Source organism: Martes martes (assembly GCF_963455335.1).
Source record: "Martes martes genome assembly, chromosome: 10".
Classification (NCBI taxonomy): Eukaryota; Metazoa; Chordata; class Mammalia; order Carnivora; family Mustelidae; genus Martes; species Martes martes.
This window is the reverse complement of record NC_137898.1, coordinates 11,492,070-11,514,474: the sequence shown is the minus strand read 5'-3', so window position 1 is coordinate 11,514,474 and position 22,405 is coordinate 11,492,070. Positions and strand designations below refer to the sequence as shown.

Genomic DNA, 22,405 nt, shown 5'->3' with positions numbered 1-22,405 from the left:
TCAATGGAGTTGGGAAATAGCACAAGGGTAAAAGAATTTATATTTCTGGGACTTACTCAGTCCCAAGACCTGAGCTTGGTCTTATTTCTTTCTTTGTGTTTGGTGTACATGATAACTCTTCTGGGAAACCTACTCATCATGGTCACCGTGACCTGTGAGTCCCGCCTTCACACCCCCATGTACTTCCTGCTCCGCAATCTAGCCGTGCTTGACATCTGCTTCTCCTCCATCACTGCTCCCAAGGTTCTCATAGACCTGCTGTCGAAGATAAAGACCATCTCCTATACAAGCTGCATGACACAGATGTTCTTCTTCCACCTTCTCGGTGGGGCAGACATTTTTTCTCTCTCTGTCATGGCCTTTGATCGCTACATGGCCATCTCCAAGCCTCTGCACTACGTGACCATCATGAGTAGGGGGCGATGCACTGCCCTCATTGTGGCCTCCTGGGTGGGGGGCTTTGTCCACTCCATTGTGCAGATTTCCCTGTTGCTGCCCCTCCCCTTCTGTGGACCCAACGTTCTTGACACATTCTACTGTGATGTCCCCCAGGTCCTCAAACTCGCCTGTACAGACACCTTTGCACTTGAGCTCCTGATGATTTCCAACAATGGCTTAGTCACTACCCTGTGGTTTATTTTCCTGCTTGTGTCCTACACAGTCATCTTGATGATGCTGAGGTCTCACACTGGGGAGGGGAGGAGGAAAGCCATCTCCACCTGCACCTCCCACATCATTGTAGTGACTCTGCACTTTGTGCCCTGTATCTATGTCTATGCCCGGCCCTTCAAAGCCCTCCCCACAGATAAAGCCATTTCTGTCACCTTCACTGTCATCTCCCCACTGTTGAACCCTCTGATCTACACCCTGAGGAACCAGGAGATGAAGTCAGCCATGAGGAGACTGAGGAGAAGACTCATGCCTTTTGTGATGGAATAGTGTAAGAATCTTCAACCTATTCATCACCAAGGACTCCTTCCATTATTTTTTTCTATAGAGTCATATTTATATACTTGAATATATTGTCAATAAATCAACTATACTGACTAGATAACAATTTATTTTCCCATTTAAATTAATAGATTACTAACGACTCAAGCTTCTGGTAAGCAGGAAGTGATTAGTAGTATAAGATTGAACTGATTGTGTATTTTTATTCGAGGACAACTACACGGCAGGTAAAGAAATTGATTGAATCCTTTTTCAAGAGGCAAGTTAGGGGTGCCTGGGTGGCTCAGTGGGTTAAGCCTCTGCCTTCGGCTCAGGTCATGATCTCAGGGTCCTGGGATCCAGCCCTGCATCCGGCTCTCTGCTCAGCAGGGAGCCTGCTTCCCCCTCCTCCTCTGCCTGCCTCTGCCTGCCTCTGCCTGCCTCTGCCTGCCTCTGCCTGCCTCTGCCTACGTGTGATCACTCTCTCTCTCTGTCAAATAAATAAAGTCTTTTAAAAAATAATAAAAGTAAAATAAAACAAAAACTATTTTTTAAAAAGAGATAAGTTAATAGAAGCCTAGACATGAGTGATTTGCTCAAGATCTTATATCAAGTATATTGTAGAGATAAGTCTTCAGACACCTAATCTATTGCTCTTCCTTCACAGGACTGCAATGTGTTAATTACCAGAACTGTCTATACCAAACTACAATCCTGTTCTAGGAAAGATCTTATGATCAGTGCTTCTGTAGTACACATATATGGATACATATGGCCTATCACAGAGTAAGAAATTTTTTCAGCCCAGTTAAATTCCATATGGGCTCCTGACCTTTTGAGAACCTCAACAGTACATAATGGTTGTCCTCCTAGATTCCTATCAGTAATGAAGAACTTGGGAAGCTTTCCCCTTATGTCCTAAAAGGATTTATCTCATGCAGAACCAGACATGCCAGATTCACATTCTCAAGATAAATTTAGACAAAGGCAGAACCTCAGGGATCCTACATGAAAAGCAACCCATTTTCACTATTGAAGAACTGATTTTCCAGTCTCAGATTAGCTTCACCTTGGAGGATTTACGTTCTGGCCCCCAGGGAGCCAGGGAGGAAGAGAGGAGGTGTTAAAGAAGGTAAAATTCTAATCTGTCTGTTTTTCAATCTGTTGGTGTTTGGGAAGAGGTGGTACAGGTTAGTGTTTTATCTGGAAAAGCCTGGTAAAGAAGTAAAGTAAAAAGTAAGTATTGTGACCTAGATCCAATGTTTATCTCTGCTATCCATCAGCTGTGTGATCTTGAGCAAATTATCTTGTCTCTCCATAGGTTATAGTTTACTACACAAAGATACTTATATTATGCATCTCATGGAGTCACTGGTAAGGTTAAAAGGAGATGACATGTGTGAAACATACAATGCCTAGCAGATAGTAAATGTTCAGTGCAAGGCAAATGTCATTCTCAATGTCACCCTTACTGCTCTGCCTAACACACATTCAACCTCCCATTAGCCTGTTACACTCTTCTCTTGTATGGCCCATATTCCTCATTATTAGGGGAAAAAAAAAAACCTGATGGGATAAAAAACAAAGGGATGTACATTGAATTCAAAGCATCTATCATCTTAAAATTTCTGGCTTTCTGTCACCACAATAGCTTAAATAGACACTCTACAGCTGATAAGTTACAAGGCTGGACAGTTTCAGATCAAAAGAAGATAATGAGCCAAAGATAAACCTTAGCTTTGAGAGTGAGATAAGGGACCAGACCAAAAAGTCAGAGTCAGTAGGACAGAAAAGAGCGGGAGGAGAGTTAGCCAAAGGGAGTTGAGTGTTGAGGACAGACTTCAGTTTTATCTGTCATCAGATCTGGGCTGGCCCCATAAGCATTCACTAACTAACTGGCTCAATTGTTTGCCATTTCCTGTCACCTGATCAATCAATTCTAACTTTTCACAATATTAACCTACATCCTCTAGCATGAAAATTCCAAGAATAATTCGTACTGGTCAAGTCACCATTCATAGGCCTGCTCCATTACTCAGGTAGCTCTGTTCTCAAAAGCCCTTAGGCTTTTCCTTATGAAACTGCCTATAAAAGATACATACCACAAGCCACTTTTTAGTACATTTCATGCAAATGTGTCCTTTCCTTTCCATCTTACCTCTGGTGACTCACTCAAATCAGATTGTTATCACTATGTCAGAATTGGATGGCACCAAAGATATATGGGGTCTGAATCATTGTATTGCAGAAGCATAATCCCCAAGGGCAAGAACCCAGAAACCGCTGCCACACTATTGCTCCTGACACCTCCTCAAAACATGTCAAAATGTACAACATAACCTGATCAGTAATTCAGAGGAAGGGGAAAGCAATAGCATTTGATTACGCGAACGTATGTCATTTATCTGAATGACATCAAATCACAGCTTGAACTGCAGGTTTTCCATTTAAATCAGTTTTTATTATTTCTTAAGTTCTACCACTAAGAACCCTAGAAAATTTAACAGACTCTGGGCATACATATAGCTTTCAAATTACCCTTTCTTGCATTGTTCCCTGAATCAAACACGTTAGCGATAAACATCTCTGGGTACCCATGAATCAAATGATATAAAATGATGTTGAAGTAATTAAACTGATGAGTATCAAGAGCTGTCACTATGCTACCTCCCTAGGTTTTAAGTGAACTAGGAACCTCAGACATGTAGTAGATTAAAGTAATCGCGTGGGGTGGGGTGAGGGGGTGCCCTTCGCTGGCTCAGTTGGCAGAGCACGTGACTCTTGACCTTGGACTCATGAGTTTGAGCCCCACGTTGGGTGCAGAGATTACTTAAAATAAAATTGTTCTTAAAAAATAAAATAAAAAATAAAGTAATCATACAGGGGCAATGTACATATCGTATTAAACAGAAACTGCACAGATAAATCTACACTGTCCAGTCTCTGAGAGTTGCCCTATCAGTAGCCACAGGGCTTTGATTTGTCTATGGATGCTCTTTTACTTAAGTTTCATTTCCCAGCGGATTGCAAGCAAACGGATTTTGGTCAGGAGGAAGACTGCATGGTCCTTGGTGTGGTTGAACACAATGCTATCTTCTTGAGCCAAAGAGCATAATGCTTCCTCCAGAGAAAAGAGCACGTCCTGAACGTGTACTGGGACCTTCGCATTATGTGTGAGATGGGGGCAGAGTAGAGATGAGGGAGAGGAGAAGGGCTTGGTGACATTTTAATGACTCCCACAGGAACTCCACAGAATTGGCCACTTAGCTTTCCTTGTTCATAACCAACAATATTCCCTTTGCTCATTCCTATATTGGGCTTGTGGCTGAGGGACTAATCGAGGGAGCTGAGAAACTGTAAGGCAAAGTTGAAGAGTCAGTGGGATGTGATTCCCTGAGGCTGCCTTTTCCCATCTGAAGGCAGAAAATAACAAAACCACTAACCTTGAGGTAGACTTTGCATTAAACATAGAATTTCCCCAGAACCTACTTCTTCTAAGATGCAGTTGGAGCATCGTAAGAGGATCAGTTTCCCACCTGGAGACTGAAGTCAGTCAGTGCTGGTATGTGCGAACTTCTGAAACTGAAAAGCTGTCAGTGTTGATTTTTCAGAAACACGGCAAGTGTATAAGGATGTTCCTATTGAAACCAAAATTCCAATGAAGCAAATCACTCTTAGGAAAAGGGAAAGTGAGGCTTACAGAATACAAGAAGAAGGTGAGTTGGCTTCAGGGATGGGGCATATTCTGCTTGGTGGGATGTTGAGGTTCAAAGTGTTGAAGGTAGTTGCGAAGGTGCTAATGTCCCAGCTCTCAGGAGGGTGACTGCCACGGAAAAACAGCTCCAAGACAATATTCTTGAATTCAGTGTATATTTCTTGGCTGGGAATGGAAGTTTGGGGGTTTTAAGTAATGTGTTTTAATGGCTAGCTTATCTATGCCCTCATGTACTAATGAATATGACTCATGCTCTTAAAACTTCTAGAGATTCAATTAGGAGTAGAAGCTTTTCAACATTGAAAAAAAGAAAACTGTGACATGAGAGCTTTAACTCCATATAGAGACTGGGGCAGCCTTTACCCAGTGGGAAGCTGGGGTACGAGGGTGACCCTCTGGCTACAGGCTCTGTCCAACATGTTTGACAAGCTTATTTCCTAAGGATGGTCCCCTTTGAGGTGATTTCTGAGAAATTCTTGTGCTCTGTATCTCTACCTCGCAAAGAAACATAAGACATATCTCTTTGTCCATTCCTCTTCCCCACTCTGTATTATGCATGTGTTTCAATGCAATATGCATAATCTAATGCTCTCAAAGTATCCTTCCCAGTCTTAGTAAAAAGACAGCATCCATTGGAACCCACCAGAGCCATTGGTTCCAAGAGGAATTTATATTTAAGGTGATGCTACTCAGATCTCACGTCTGCACCTTGCCCTGGAGCAGAGCATGTAGTTGATGAAGGAGCCTCTGAAGAAGGCAAAGTCTGTTCTTTCAAACTCTGCTTTTGTCTTCTAGTCACTCTGATATCCTCTCACAGGAGAAGATGTGTGGTCTCCTAACACCCATGTACTACTTTTACTTGATTTGCAAAAGATTATTTTTTCTTTGCAGCATTTTCTGGGAAGGGCTGATCAACGCTGGGAAGGAGTAGAGTTGTCCTAGGTTAATAGCATCAGTCTTTGCAATAAGACAAATCTTAGTTTGAGCCATGGCTCTCCCAGCTGTGATACCTTGAGCAATTTACTTAACCTTTCTGTGCCTCAGTGTCCTCATTCGTGAAATCAAGATAATATCTATTTCATGTGGATACTATAGCTTTTGGAAGAGATAAAATGATGCAGTCGGTATAGCGTATAAGAATCACTCCATAAATGTTCACTAAAAGCAAACAAAAAATAGGGGTGCCTGGGTGGCTCAGTTGGTTAAGCATCTGCCTTTATTCAGGTCATGATCCCAGGGTTCTGGGATTGAGCTTCACATCAGGCCCCACTTCAAGCCCCACATTAGGTTCCCTGCTCAGTGGGAAGCTTGCTTCTCCCTCTCACTCTGCCACTCTTCCTGCTTGTGATCTCTCTCTCTCTCTCTCTGTCAAATAAATAAGTAAAATCTTTATTTTAAAAAGCATTTAAAAAGTAAGCAGAGTAGAGCTCCATTATTCTCCTCATATTTCCATAATGCTGAGACCTTGAAAGTTGCACGGACCCCCATCACCCCAACCACCGCCACCCTTCCCTGCCTTTCCAACTGGGGACTGGTTTTTTAACATGAATACCTCTATTTACCACTGCATACAAAAATAAATGTATGGGTGTTTATAAGCAGCTATGTGATATAGTATTCTGAATTTTTTGAGCAAAAAAGAAAAATATTACCAAAGAAAAGACTGCACATTAAATTTACCCCAAAATGTTGGAGAGAGGGCTTTGAACCAACAGCAAGATGAGCCGCTCTCAGACAAGCCTGTGGACCTGGCATGTGTAAGGAAGAAGCCGTCACCCGAGGCTGGTGACACAGAGTAGTGGCTAGCAGAATCAGCTTCCCGAGCCGCTTCCAAAATGGACATATAATCTCACCCACTCCTTAGAAGGATCCTGTAGGTAGGTCTTATTGTCATCGTATTGCTGATGAACTCTAATGGTGCAGGCTAAGAAATAACGCTAAGCCATGCCCTGTGAATCTCACGTTTATCATGAGCTCAGGACTGTTAGTAAGTAACTTGGCAAAGGTCACACCAGCTAGGAAGTGGCAAAACCCAAATGGCTAAGCGTTCCAGCTGATCCACCCACGTGTATCCCAAAGGCAAGTGTGGGGCGATTCTGTTCATCTGACTGGCAGACAGGATTTACAAGCATTACGTGCCCAAATGGGGTTGGTTTTTGTGTATATCTGCCATGATTTTGTACCGCCTCACTTTTCTGTCCACTGATTCCACAAGCTACAACACTCTTACTGTTTTCACCATAAACTTCTTAAAGAAAGGACAGATGTTTGAGTCGCCTTTCCCTCAAAAAGGTCATCTCAGGGGCGCCTGGGTGGCTCAGCAGGTTAAAGCCTCTGCGTTCGGCTCAGGTCATGATCCCAGGGTCCTGGGATCGAGCCCTGCATCGGGCTCTCTGCTCGGTGGGGGAGCCTGCTTCCTCTCCTCTCTCTCTGCCTGCCTCTCTGCCTACTTGTTATCTCTGTCTGTCAAATAAATAAATAAAGTCTTTAAAAATAAATAAATAAAAGGTCATCTCAGTGGTGCCTGGGTGGCTCAGGTGATTAAGCATCTGACTCTTGATTTCGGCTCAGGTTATGATCTCAGGGTGGTGAGATCAAGGCCCATGACAAGCTCCTCCCTGGTCATGGAGCCTGCTTAAGATTCCCCTTCTCCTTCTCCCTCTGCCCCTCCCCCCCATCACTTGTGTGCATGTGCACTCTCTCTCAAAAAAAAAAGCGACCTGTCATCATAATGCTTAATTTTCTATGCCAACTTGAAGGCATACGGGGTACCCAGATTAATGATTATTTCTGGGTGTATCTGTGAGAGTGTTTCCAGATGAGATTAGTTTTTGAGTCGGTGGACTTGGTAGAGCAGATGACTTGCCCTTCCCAGCTAAGGTGGACATCTCCCAATCCTTTGGGGATCTGAATGGTTTGACAAAAGGTGGAGGAAAGAGAGATTTGCCCCCATTCTCCTGCCTCACTGCTTGAGTCAGAACATCTCATCTCAACATTTATACCATTGGTTCCCCATTTTTCAGGCCATCAGACTAGGACTGATTCACACCAACAGCTTTCCTGGGTCTGCAGCTTCTAGACAGCAGACCATGGGACTTCTCAGCCTCTATACTGGTGTGAGCCAATGCTTCATAATAATTCTCCTTTTATGTGTGTGTGTGTGTGTGTGTGTGTGTATACACATACATATATATATGTATGTAGGCACATATATGTACATTATATATACACAATTTTTTTTAAATTTTGTTTATTTATTTAACAGAGAGAGAGAAAGAGTATGAGCAGGTGGAGTAGCAGGCAGAGGGGCAGGCAGAGGGAGAGGGAGAAGCAGGCTCCCCGCTGAGCAGGGAGCCCAATGCAGGGCTCCATCCCAGGACCCTGGGATCATGACCTGAGCTGAAGGCAGACACTTAACCGACTCTACATATTATATTATATGTATATATGTATAGATTAGGTGAATCCTAATACAGTCATGAAAATGGTATATAAGGAATAAAATAAAGAAAATGGATATGGTAAAGAAAAACAGGAGCAAGAAAGAAGGGAGGAAGGGAGAGGACATGAAGCATAGAAAACTCGGGCTTATTGCAGTGGTTTCCGGAGCAAAAGATTTGAAACCTGTTAACTTATCATTCCAGTATCCAAAAGAAATATTCTAGAGTGGATTGCTGTCATCCATTAAAATATGCTTCTGCCGCCCAGATTGATCAGACTCCTCCTGAAATGATTTCTCCACCTTCCAGCCATGGTGAGTATATGGTGAGGGGATTTCTTAATTCTGGGATCCTGGAGACCTGAAGTCTCTTGCAGGCATTATGCTGAACATTTATTCTTGTCACTCCATGTTGTTACTAGACTCCCAAGACAGGGAGACTGAGCTGAATTGGAACAAATGATAATGGAATGGGGAGGGAGCTCTTATCTTGTGTTTCTATGGGAGAAAAAAGAGAGTACTGCATGGGGAACCGTGGTCAGTTAAGGATTTTTTTTCCCCTAAGATTAGAAGAGCAAAATGAAAAAAATGCAGAAATTAAAACTAGAATCAGAGAAAGAACTGCATAATACAGTTGTATACATAATAATACACATAATCAGGCCAGTCTGCATAATACAAGGATTTGGGAGGCCCTTAAGTCTCTAAGTAAGAGAAAAATAAGAAGGCAACCCTCAGTTTGTACCTGGTAAAGGCTACAACTGCAAAACTCTAAAAGTAACTATTGTGAAAGTGAGTGGTCCATTTAATGTCACTTTCAATGAAATTCATTCCTTAAGTACGAGATTAAAATGTTATAATCACCACAGGATTGTTATGTTTTACATTTCATGGAAGTATGATGTACATACATATAGAAAATGCCCATCCATGAACGTACAGCTGAATGTACAGCATGAATTTTCACACATGCTGAATATGCCTTTATAACAATCACCCTGATCAAGAAACAGAACATCATCAGCACCTTAGAAACCTCCCTCATGTTTCCTTTCATTTTGTATCTTTTTTATCCTTTTTGTGAACAAAATAAGAGAGTGTGTGTTCCTTTGTGCCTGGATAATCTGGCTCCACATTATAAACATAACAAGGTTCATTTATACCATTACACACAGTGTAGATCATTCCCACTGGTGTCTTGTGTGGATTTAACACAATTTATCTTTCCTACTGTTGGTGGGTGTTTGTGTCTTTCTCCAGTTTGAAGCAATTACAAATAGTGCTGCTGTGAACATTGTAGGATATGTCCTGTGTTGCATGTGACATGCATACAGACTTCCTAGGAGTGGAAGAGATGTTCTTAGGTACCTGTCTCCATCCTATGAGATACGTATACAGCATGAGCAGATAGACCCTGACCATAGAGTGGCTCTGCCAATTTCACACAGTGTTCTGAACTGTATGAGCGTTCCAGTTCCACATCTTCACCATCACCTGGCATTTCTGATCGTTTTCCATTTAGCCATGTGGGTGTGTATGTAGCAGTTTCTTCCTGCAATTTTAATTTGCATTTTCCTGATAACTAATCAAGTTGAACTGGCAAGTTGGATATTCTCGTTTGAGCAGTTCTGGTTCATGTCTTTGCCGTTTTCTGATCCAGTTGTCATCTTTTTTTCCCTCTTGATTTGTAGACTTTTTTTTATATATTCTGGACTTGATTTTTTTTTTCAGATATACATATTGTAAATACATCATCCCATCTGTAGACTATCTTCTAATTCTTGTGATAGTGTTTTTGTGAACAAAATTCTTCGTGTAGTCAAATTTATGCTTATTGTTTATTTTAAGTGTCAGATTGTATTGTAAAAGTACATTTGAATAAGTTCACAGACCTGTTACCTGTATTTCAGTGACCCTTGTGATAGAAACCATCAGCTTGGATGACGGGAGTCAAAAACCCAGATAATCTTCCACCTACTGGTGGCATGCTGAATTGCAGGCACGACACATGTGTAGAAAAAGAGCTTCCTCCCAAGGAAAACACCAAGAGTCAAGAGACAGAAAAGACAACAGTAGATGTTATAACACATTCCTTAACTGCTTTGTTATTTCTTCGAAACATATACTTGAAAAGGATCTGTGACCCAATGGATCAGGGAAATTATACCAGAGTGAAAGAATTTATTTTCCTGGGTATTACCCAGTCTCGAGAACTGAGCTGGGTCTTGTTTGTCTTCTTGTTTATAGTGTATATGACAACTCTGCTGGGAAACCTCCTCATCATGGTTACTGTGACATGTGAGGCTCACCTTCACACCCCCATGTATTTCCTGCTCCGCAATCTCTCTATCTTGGACATCTGCTTTTCCTCCATCACTGCTCCCAAGGTCCTAGTGGATCTTCTATCAAAGAGAAAAACCATCTCCTTCAATGGCTGTGTCACTCAAATGTTCTTCTTCCACCTTCTGGGAGGAGCAGATGTTTTTTCTCTCTCTGTGATGGCCTTTGATCGCTACATAGCTATCTCAAGACCCCTTCACTATATGACTATTATGAGTAAGGGACGATGTACTAGCCTGGTGCTGGCCTCCTGGGTGGGCGGCTTTGTCCACTCCATTGTGCAGATTTCTCTGTTGCTTCCCCTCCCCTTCTGTGGACCAAATGTTCTTGACACTTTCTACTGTGATGTCCCTCAGGTCCTCAAACTTGCCTGCACTAACACCTTCACTCTGGAGCTCCTGATGATTTCCAATAATGGATTGGTCAGTTGGTTTATTTTCTTCTTTCTCCTCATATCTTATACAGTCATCCTGGCTATGCTGAGGTCTCACGCTGGGGAGGGGAGGAGGAAAGCTATTTCCACCTGCACCTCCCACATCACTGTGGTGACCCTGCATTTTGTGCCCTGTATCTATGTCTATGCCCGGCCCTTCACTGCCCTCCCCACAGATAAAGCCATTTCTGTCACCTTCACTGTCATCTCCCCTTTGCTCAATCCAATGATCTACACCCTCAGGAATCAGGAAATGAAGTCAGCCATGAGGAGACTAAAGAAACGACTAGGGCATTCAGAAAGGATTTAAGTTATGTAAGAATGAGATAGCTCCCAAAGGTAAGTATAGACATTAAACCTCACTTTCTCAAAATGGAAAGAGATCACTTTAATGCCAAAAATAAAGGGGTACCTGTGGATATCATGGAGTCCTCAAAGAAGTGGATTCTATAGTATAGTACGTGCTAAGGGCCTCCAGGTGACACTGCTTTAAGGTGAAGCTCATTCATCACTTCCATTACTCGCTTTCAATAATTCGTTCTGCAAATATTTTACAAAGCACACATAATGTGCTTGACAGTACTAGGATTCAGATTGCTGAAAAAAGATTAAATATAGTCACATTCCTAGAGCCATACCCCAAAATGCATTAATGAAGATATGAGCAAAGTGCTGTGGGAATACTGCAGACACTTTACCTGAGAGTTTCAAAAGGCACTTTCTGGTGAGTAGACCTTTTCAAGGGGAAGAGACAGAAAAACACAACCCAAGAAAAGAAACCAGTATTACCAATGGGGAGAGACTGGTATAAAAATATGCCATGTTTGTGCAACGGTGAGCTCAACATAGCCATGAAGTAGCGCACTCGTGAAGTGAGAATACCACTAGTGGACATTTACAAGGAAAATCAGAAAAGTGGAACTCCATTTGTGGTCCCTTAAGTGATGCAAATCCATGATGTCTATTGGGAAGAGACGATCCTCAAATCACTTCAAGGCCATGGTTTCTTCTGAGACAGAAGGAGGTAATGCTGTGAGTGGGAGCATTCATCAAGAAATAACAGTGATGGGTAAAGGCTGTGGACAGCTCACCTGGATCTGGGCAAGGCTTAAGCAAATAGAGATGCTAAGCTCTCCCCTGGTGAAAAAAACTGACTCCTCATTGTATAGCAGGATTATCCCAATCACAAATGAGTCAGGCCCAAATTCCTTATTGTTTCTGCACATAGGGAACCCACAACTTTTTAACACTTCCCACTCAATCCATTAAAAGGTAAAGAAAGGGTCATAAAAAACATGAAGGCTTAATCATTGAAACTGGGAATTTGCTAGTCTTTGTAATGAAAGAGATGAGAAAGATACTGGAGAAGGTTTACCTAACAATCCAAATGATGTTTTGCTGGGATTGATTGATTTAACTAGACTATGTCTTTCTTCCTGACAAAGCTCAAGCCACAGAAGCTGGCACTTGTCTGTTAGAGTAGATAAAATGCTGTGACAAAAACATCCAAAACCAAAGTACTTAATAACTGGAGTAAAAATGTATTTCCTGCTCGTGGCACAGGCCAACGCTGGTCTTTAGAAAGAGCTGTTCCACCCATCATTTAGAGAGACAGGCTTCTTCTACCTTGGGCTCCACCTTTCTCGAGGTCCTAAGAATCTCTCCATTCATCCAGCAAATGGAGAAAGGGAGAGAGGATTAAGAATCCTCTTAATCTGAAGAGGTGAGGGGCACCGGGGTGGCTCATTTTGTTGGGTGTCCAACTGTTGGGTTCAGCTGGGGTTGTGATCTCAGGGTCATGAGATTGAGCCCTGGATGGGGCTCCATGCTCAGCAGGGAATCTGCTTCCCCTTTCCCTCTCCTTCTGCCCCTCCCCCGTGGGCATGCATGCTCTCTCTCTCTCTCTCTCTCTCTCTCAAATAAATAAATCCTTTAAAAAAAGTTGTAAAGAATTGTGGGGAGAGGGGAAGGGTCATTATTGGCCAGTCCTTAGAGTGGTACATTCCACTTCTGATTACATTCCATTGACCAGCCCTTGGCCATATAATCCCAATTCACTGCAAGGGAATCTGGAGAATGTAATCTAGCTCTATTCCTAGAAAGAAAAGGAGAACATGAAAAATGGTGAACTCTAATGATCTCTTCCATACCTATGATTCTGTGTTAAGAAATCACAGATGGATTAGATCAAAAAGATTAGACTTTGTCTCTAAAAGGATTCTCTTAATGGGTAGATGTGCTGAAAGTAGTGCTGGACCCTTAGATACAGAGAACCAAACCGAAATGGAAGAAATTTGAGGAAAGGAAATTAAATTTAAAGGAAGGGGAAGGGAATCAAGGTAAAGGTAATCCTGGAAATTAGAGTGACAGTAAACTGGAATATCAAGTCCCAAAAGCTAAAACACTGGAGTAAAATGCCCAGATAAGATTGGCCTGGTAGACACCCTTAGAGAAGACAACCTTCACCTAACCCCATAGTTGCCATCAGCTAATTGTAAATAAACATTTATTAATACATTAGAAGATCCTACAGAGATGATTGTCTTTTTCTTTGTTGATTGTCCTTTCCCATGTTCTGTTCCATTCTTACCACTCAAAAATGTTCTGAGTTATTTTCCAATATTAGACACGCTTCTCCAGGCATTAAAATTCTAATAACGACATAAATTTGTCTTAGGCTAGATCCATCTTCAGACCAAATGACCATATACTACCTGGTTCCATCTTTGCTCTGGCATCATTGTTCTCCAGAGCTTATGTACTTTTCACAATGATGCCTCTTTTTTATTTTCTACCTCTATGTTGACTTCACCTTGAGCAAAACCTTTGTGACTGGGTGGAATTTTAAGTAACCAAAGATGTATACAATCAGAGTTTATGCTCCCCAGTACAAGATCCTACAAATGATAGCAACCCAGCAAAATGTGCCCATGAAGCTCCCCTTGGACTGTTTAGACATGCAAAACAATCTGATCAAACACAGTGAGGAAAAGCAATTGAACTCATGAAAATGCCATTAAATTTACTTCTCTTGCAATATGACATCACATAATTACTTGGGTTAATCTATATTTTTCTCCAGGTAGAGCCATATCCTTAGATAACTATTACAAATAAACTGATTCTAGCTTATCCTACACAGGTTAATATGCTTGGTCCTACCACCTGTGACTTTTTTTCTATATAAGGAAAGTTGATTTTAAATTCCCACAGTATTTTTTAAGCAAGTAAATATATCAATATATGCAAACCAGCTAGTTTAGGAGTGATCTTGTCATTCTGGACTTCTCTGAGAAAGTCAAACTCTTTCAAGTTTGAAAGAGTTCTCAACATAGCTCTTATTCAATAAAGAAGACTCTCAGTTCAGCACTGGGTTAGTGACCTCTTACTCCATAACATATTACCCCAAAACTTAGTGGCTTGAAACAATACAGTTTGTGTGTGTTGGGAACCAGGCATGGCTTAGCTAAATCTTCTGCTTCAGGGTCTCTCACAAGGTGATAGTCAATGTGTCAGATGGGAACTATTGTCTCATTTCAAGGTTCACTGGGGAAGGATCTACTTCCAAGCTCACTCATAGGATTGCTGGCCAGAACCATGAGCTATTGGGATGAGGGCTTCAGTTCCCGACTGGCTGTTGGCTGGAGCCCATCTTCAGGTCCTTGCCATGTGGACCACTCCAACATGGCAGCTTACTTCATCAGAGTGAGCAATCAAGGCAAAAGAGTGTGCAGCAAGATAGAAGTCAGTCTTTTATAGCCTAATTTTAGAAGTGACATCCTACCACTTTTGCTGTACTCTGTTCATTAGCAGCAAGTCACTAAATTCCCTCCACACACAAGAGGAAGGGATTGCACAAGAGCATGAATATCAGGGCCAAGACTGGCAAGTTCTAGAAGTAAATTATGAAAAACTATTGCAAATTATGAAAGAAACCTAAAAATTAATTTTAATTTTTAATTTTTAAACCTAAAAATTAAAATTAATTTATTCAGAAAAGGTTACAAGAGACAAAAGAAAATGGGTAGTGAGGAATGTCAGAGGTGATTCAGAGCTACTGAGCCCTTGAGACAAGCAGACAATAGTGCCAGCTACAGCAAGAGAAGAATTTATTTATTAATAACAATGATTAGATCAAATGATCAGATCAGATCAACTTTTTAATTTTTTTTCAGTTTTTTTTGTTTATTTATTTAAGTAATCTCTATACCCAATGCAAGGCTCAAACTCATGACCCCAAGAGCAAGAGTCACATAGCCCTCTGACTGAGCCAGCCAGGCACCCCCCAGATCAACTTTTTTAAAAGATTTTATTTTTAAGTACTCTCTACAACCAACATGGGGCTTGAACTCACAACCCCAAGATCAAGAGTCACAGGAGCTACCAATTCAACTAGCCAGGCACCCCTACTATAGACATTTTCATTTGGAGGTATGCAGTGTCCAAGTGAGACCATCCATAGATCTATGGTGAGAGACAAGGTTTCCAAAATGATATAGGGAATGAGATAAGAAGCAAACTGCAACTTTCTGCTTTTAGGACCTCTGGAATCATAGGGCCCAGAACATGGAGATGCTCAATAAATATTTTGCAGTTGGATATTTGATGAATGAATAGTACCAACATATCTTTTATCTGCTTATATCCCCTCTTCATATGAGAAGTTTGGTGGAAAACAAAGAGAAATGAATTTCCCAATCTTTATGATGCTTCTGATGTATGTCAATAGGACAACAAGCAAACCATCTGCCTAGAAAGAAAAAAAAAAAAAACTGGAATAAGTTGGAAAAAATTGAGCTGAAATACACTCTACTGGGAATTCTGTTCATTTTCCCTGAGTTCCTACCTCTTAAGGAGGCAGACTCCTGTTTGTCCCCTGAAAGCCCTTCAGGCAAAGATATTTGGGCTCTAAGCCCAAGGTCTAGGAGGAGTCATCTCCTCCCCTACATTAGGAAAACTGCAAAACCAAAGTGTGTCCTCCACTGCATGAGTTCTTAATAACACTCCAGGGAGCTTCGTCCCAAAAGGAAAAGTCTGGCTATTTGAGTTAGCAGCCACATCCAACAATAATTCCCTTTGGTGAGCTTCTGCCGGTTCTGGGGCTGAGAGACCAGTACTCATGTCAGGGGCACCACAAGGCAACATGATAGGACTGTGGTAGTACCACACAGAGACAATTCTTGGAGCTGCCCCTTGCCTCTGACAGGAAGAAAGAAGATCCTGACCCAACCAACCCTCAGATGCATATCTGCCTTAAAGGAGAATATTCCTTGACAGTGTCTCCTAAGGTCAGTGTATGCAGCCGAATGGCCAGCTCTAATTCTAACAGGTAGGAATTCAAGTTTGGGACCTTTAATGAGGTCATTTCATTTTGAGGTGTGTTCGTGTGTCTGTGCATATGGGGCCATGCCCCGGCAATTTTGAAATGTCACTGTGAATTACAAAAGCATTTTGAATATTAATAATGCTCCTGTATATTCTATTATGTATATTAAAGCTAGAAACCATAGTGATGACAAGAAGAGGAACACATTCTTTGATACGATGAAGGTGGCTTGAAGAGCATACAGAGAAATCAGTTGTAAAGAGACGGAAAGGAGGGCAGCAATGTGTGCTGGACAGTGGGGCTGGGGGTTCCCGTAAGCTGGGGATTCCATGCTGCCCAGTAAGCCTGCTTTATGAAGGTGGCTCTACCCAGGCAAGATTCTGAAGAAGAACTTTGGGATCTTGACTTTGTTCTTGCCAAAAAGAAAAACAAAATCCAACATATAAATGACACTTATCTGTTTTCTTTCTTCTTTTTTGTTCCAAGCAGACATATCCATACACTGGGGCTCTCTGTCATCCTCCCATTCTGCATGTGTTAGGTTTCTAGTTCCACACCCCTTTTTTGCACAGAAGAGCACCTTCTGGTGTTCAGAAGAGCACATTTTGGGTATTTCTTGATGATTTTGATGACTTGGTCATGCTCGTGAATAATATCTGCACAGACCCTCATGCATGTGGGTTTCAAAGCCCATTCTCTCAGGTGCTACGACCAGCTGCCCCTGGGAATTCTTGACGTCAGCAATTTTTCTTGCCACCACCAGTCAGCTTATAGTTAAATATCAAGAAACAATCCGAGGTTAATTGGGATTATCAACTGTTGGTAGGCAATGGGCAGAACACACAGTCTTGACTAGTCATAAGGTAATTAAGGCTATATTATTTTAAACAACTCAGCATTAAAGCTCCAAAGGTCTAGAAATTACCCAGATCAATGGATCCACTTAATATTGTTCTGTGCTGTGCAGACCTCGCCTACTTTCAAAAGGACTTAAGGCAGCACATGCTCCCATTTCACTGATGATAGGACTGACCCTCCTGGAGTTCACTGCCCTTAAGGATTCCACTGTTGATCCGTGAAGGCAACTGGAGCTCCTGTCCCCAACCTGGTGTCTTTCCTTTGCATCACATTATTCCATGCCATAGTTCAAAGTAAAAACAAAACAAAATCCTCCGTGCTTTCTCGAAAACACTATATGTGTTCTGACCATTTTATTTTATTTTTTTATTTTTATTTTTTTTAAAGATTTTATTTATTTATTTGACAGAGATCACAAGTAGGCAGAGAGGCAGGCAGAGAAAGAGGAGAAAGCAGGCTCTCCACGGAGCAGAGAGTCCGATGCGGGGCTCAATCCCAGGACCCTGGGATCATGACCTGAGCCGAAGGCAGAGGCTTTAACCCACTGAGCCACCCAGGCGCCCCCTGACCATTTTATTTTTAAGATATTTTTCAAAATCTTTACTCTGAAGAAAATGTCTGGCCCTTTTAAAAACGAAAAAGATTTGAAGGCAATGAAATTCTCTGAGAGTTACTGATGGGTCACTAGATCATTGGCAGAAAGCCTAGAAAATGAGTGTTTGTGGCTTGGGCTTCAAAGGAAAGAAAAAGGAAAGTTAGTGAAGGAGCAGTTCTGTTCTGAAGAGAAAATGAGAGAGAAAATCCAGTGAGAGCAGAGAGCCCCATCCCTCACAGCAGGCCTGGCCTGGCATCAGTGTGGACGGAATACTGAGGGAAGGAGCACAAAGCAGTGTCAGACCTGAACAGCGCCGGCCATTAGTTTAAGTGATGACAAGGGCCAGTAAGTACTTGGAGCTGGGGAAAAAGTGAGTTCCATCTTCATTTGGACAATGGTAACAGCAGGCATTCTGGACAGAAATGAGCAAAAGGAGAGGGTCCGGGAAGAGAAAGATGGCAAGGGGCCGGTCAGCATCCCTGAGACTAGTTCTGTTCTGTCTGCTAGCCGGCAGTTAGGGAAGTCAAGATTCTGACCTTGCGTAGACAAGGAGACAGAGGCTGGTCCTTCCTGATAAGCACGTTCAAAGGAACAGTTCTTAGGTGCCTGAGAAAAACTGCATTGCAAGAAATACATGTTCATGACTGCAAGCCCTTTTTAGTAAATGCTCTGAGAAAGGGAGGTCAGGGGCCTATATGTCCGCATGTCAGCTGGAACAGACAGTAAATTCTCCTGGCAGCTCTGTGCTTTCTCAGATAGGCATTTTAACGGGAGGCTGGGGATATCCTGAGGACGCAGCCCTCTGCTGCCCCAGAGCCTGATAAACTTGGGTCCTGTCTTGGTGCAGAGGTTTGGGCAGAGTCATTATGTGCCAAGAATTCCACAGTTCTCCAGAGCACAGGGAGTGAATGGAGATGTTCCTTATCCTAATTGTAGGGATGGCTTCACAGGTGCATGTATGTCAAAAGGCATCAAATTGTGCCCCTTAAATATGTACAGTTTATTATATGCAAGTTACTCCTTAACAAAGCTGATTTTTTTTAAGAGAAAGCGAGCTACGAAGGGCGATTTTATTGTAAGCAGTTGACAAAACTGCAAAAGCCGCCTAAAGCAGTGCTTACTGTAAATATTCTCTTTATTTATTAACTAAAGTCCTTAGTTTGTATTAGGGTTCATTCTTAGTGTTGTGTGTTCTGTGGATTTGACAAATGCATGGTGCCATGTATAAAAATCCCTAAAAATCCCCTCTGCTTCACCTACTCATCCCTCCCCACCTGCACACCCCGGCCCTTGGCAACCATTAATCTTTCTACTACAGTTTGCCTTTTCCAAAATGCCATATAGTTGAAGTCATATAGTGTGTGCCTTTTCAGATGGCCTTTTTTCACTTAGCAATATGCATTTAAGGTTCACTCTGTTCCCATGGCCTCGACAGCTCATTTATTTTTAGAACTGAATAATATTCCATTGTATGGGACATATCTGCTTTTTAAATGCTACATTTGGTCCTCATTGTAATTATTTCAAAAAACTATCTTTCGTAGGAAAAGTGTAACAGCATCTCCCAAATAATGCGGTAGAGAAGACGGGCCCTGCAAAATGTCAGCAGCTGCTGTGTGAAGGGACCTGTGGTCTGCAGGAACTCAGGTTAAAGAATGAAACAAATCCATTCAAACTTCACAACCCTATGACACAAACATGATTATACCCACTTTCACTGATGATAAACAGAAACTCAGAGTCAGTTATGAATTGAGCTACCTACTCAATACAGATTCTATATTCAAATTCAGATATACTGGTTCTAAAATCTGTGATTTTTGCACAAAACTGAAGCTTTTGCAAATAGTGAGATGAGAGGACGTGCCATCCAAGTGTAGGTGATGAGAAGGGAGTGAGCCTAAGAAAAAGACATTTGTCCTGTGACCTGGGTGATAAAGTCTTTGCCAAGGGCATTATGAGGAGCAGGGACCGTAGCTATCACTTGCCAAGTCCCATGGACAAAAGAGAAGAAGACACCAAAGAGAAGAAAAACTGAAACCAAAAGCAGCATATGCTCGAATCGTGTTAGCAGCTGCAAACCTGTTTGTTCGGGGTGGGGGGGGGAGCAAACTGGAAACTTTTTCTTGTCTTAACAGTGCTGATCATCAAGTACTATCAAATTTTGCACAGACTATGCCAAATTGTCTACTGTGGAACAGTATGAGAGAAGATTCTCTAAGCTTCCATGAGATTGTGTTTTATACTTCTCCCCTGTGTGTTTCCAACTTCCTAACAATTAGATACAGGAGTATTCATTGCAAAACAAAACTATTCTCCTCACTTCTCAGACCACCTAGTGGCTTTTCAAGAAGGATATAGAATATGTAAAATTATGCAACTGTAAAAAATTTTAATAAGAATTTAATAGCATGCTGATTTCAGTGCTTCGATTAATTACCTCCCTTGGAAATCCACTCTTATTTTCTCCCCAGGTAGTTGAAGAAGAAAAAATATGATACAATGGAGCAGGGAAATTACACCAGAGTGAAAGAATTTATTTTTCAAGGACTGACCCAGTCCCGAGAGCTGAGTTTGCTCTTATTTCCTTTGTTATTTTTGGTGTACATGTCAACTGTGATGGGAAACGTCCTCATCATGGTCACTGTGACCTGTGAGTCCCGCCTTCACACCCCCATGTATTTCCTGCTCCGCAATCTCTCGGTCTTAGACATCTGCTTCTCCTCCATCACTGCTCCCAAGGTCCTCGTGGACCTTCTGTCAAGGACAAAGACCATCTCCTTCAATGGTTGCATCACTCAGATGTTCTTCTTCCACCTTCTCGGTGGGGCAGACATTTTTTCTCTCTCTGTCATGGCCTTTGATCGCTACATGGCCATCTCCAAGCCCCTGCACTACGTGACCATCATGAGTAGGGGGCGATGCACTGCCCTCATTGTGGCCTCCTGGGTAGGGGGCTTTGTCCACTCCATCGTGCAGATTTCCCTATTGCTGCCCCTCCCCTTCTGTGGACCCAATGTTGTTGATGGCTTCTACTGCGATGTCCCCCAGGTCCTCAAACTCGCCTGCACCAACACCTTTGCTCTTGAGGTCTTAATGATTTCCAACAATGGTTTGATCTCTACACTATGGTTTGTCTTCCTTCTTGTGTCCTACACAGTCATCTTGATGATGCTGAGGTCTCACGCTGGGGAGGGCAGGAGGAAAGCCATCTCTACCTGCACCTCCCACATCACTGTGGTGACCCTGCACTTTGTGCCCTGTATCTATGTCTATGCCCGGCCCTTCACTGCCCTCCCCATGGACAGAGCTGTCTCCATCACCTTCACGGTCATCATCCCTGTCCTGAACCCCATGATCTACACCCTGAGGAACCAGGAGATGAAGTCATCCATGAGGAGACTGAGGAGAAGACTTGGACCTTCTGAAAAAGAATAGATGCTAGGAAATCTATATTGAAAGTCAAAACTGAAAAGTATTTTCTCACAACACAGTAGAAGACAATCTTGTGACCAAAGTTCTCCCTTTGTCCCTCAGCAGCATCCTTTAATAAGGATGGCCTGAAACAATCTTTTCTGAAAGGTTTTATCTTGGTGAGATTGCTGACAACTAAGAGTCTCAGACCCATAAATTGTCAGCTCTTAATAAGACTCCAAAGATTACATCACCCAAACACCTCAGGTGAGCTTTACAAGTGAGGAAATAAGGTCTGAGAGAAAGTTACCTCTCACCACCCAGAGATCAAAAGTCACATAATCTTCCCACTGAGCCAGCCAGGCACCCTAAGACTATGAAGCTGAGGTAAGTTTCATGCTTTATCAAAGTTTCCCTAGCTAATGAATGGCAGAGGCACGGCTAGATCTGAGATATCTGAGCCTCAGCTAAGTGCATGTTTCACTAGTCCTGCTGCCTCATACTGGATTTTCTAGGGTCTGAAATAAGCTCATCCATAAAAATTTCTCCTCTATTGTAGTATTACGAAAGGTGCTCGCATGTCTTCATCGGACCAAGAAGTAGATACCTTAGGCTTCAGGCCCCTCTAAGAATTTCAACATCATTTTCCAGCCATTGATTTCCAACCAGCCCTCCAGAAAAAGGAATCCTATCCTGTGCCCATTGCTAGAATGTGCCTGACTCAAGCCCATAAGAAGCAAAGGCTGAAGAATAAATGACTTTTCATTATCCAGTCTTCCTTTTTAAGAGAACAGAAAACAATATCATATTTGAGTTGGTCTTCTGACAACCTGTTAATTTGTCAAGCAAATAGATGAAGTTGGTAGTTAGCTAAAATTCTGATTGCATTTGGATCTCAGTCTTATCTCCCATGCAATCTCTGATGGATGTGTGAAGTAAGGGAAGTAAAGAGCCATTTATATAGCCTGATTCTGAGAAAAACGCAAGCTAGGGAAACCTGCTCCAAAATACAGCCAATCCCAAACATCTCTATCACGGCCTCATGTTCCTCCCTTGGTGCTGGCCCCATATCCCTGCTCGTGGAATATTTTGTAAGTTAGACATAACTCATAGGGTTAAGTTAGATAGAATGCCACCACTTTAGAAGTTAGATATATCTCTGGATGGTCATAGCAAGCTGCTGGTGGTGATGGTGGAGAGGGGGGCATCTCTGAGTTTATTCTCAGTGATACCTCTCAGGGGATTGGTTTATTGGACTAGTCAAAGGCACCAGGTGTCCTCCTAGAGGAGATGTAGAACAGGAAAGCTGCAGTGCATGGATATGAGGGGTGAGTCCAAGCCCAGGCTGTCAAAGG

At 42.2% G+C, this 22,405-nt stretch overlaps 3 protein-coding genes across 3 annotated transcripts; all 3 read left to right on the top strand.

Moving 5' to 3' along the window:
* Nucleotides 1-939, top strand: LOC308351192 (olfactory receptor 4D11; the record flags this gene model as incomplete). The annotated part of the gene is made up of 1 exon (XM_080816655.1): nucleotides 1-939. Exon 1 carries the CDS (start codon nucleotides 4-6, stop codon nucleotides 937-939), a length of 936 nt encoding a protein of 311 aa, XP_080672781.1. The 5' UTR covers nucleotides 1-3.
* Nucleotides 940-10,231: 9,292 nt separating this feature from the next.
* Nucleotides 10,232-11,167, top strand: LOC308351113 (olfactory receptor 4D9; the record flags this gene model as incomplete). The annotated part of the gene is made up of 1 exon (XM_080816594.1): nucleotides 10,232-11,167. One exon carries the CDS (start codon nucleotides 10,232-10,234, stop codon nucleotides 11,165-11,167), a length of 936 nt encoding a protein of 311 aa, XP_080672720.1.
* An 8,956-nt stretch (nucleotides 11,168-20,123) lies between these two features.
* Nucleotides 20,124-21,074, top strand: LOC308351186 (olfactory receptor 4D9-like; the record flags this gene model as incomplete). The annotated part of the gene is made up of 1 exon (XM_080816649.1): nucleotides 20,124-21,074. Exon 1 carries the CDS (start codon nucleotides 20,139-20,141, stop codon nucleotides 21,072-21,074), a length of 936 nt encoding a protein of 311 aa, XP_080672775.1. The 5' UTR covers nucleotides 20,124-20,138.
* Between the last annotated feature and the right edge of the window lie 1,331 nt (nucleotides 21,075-22,405).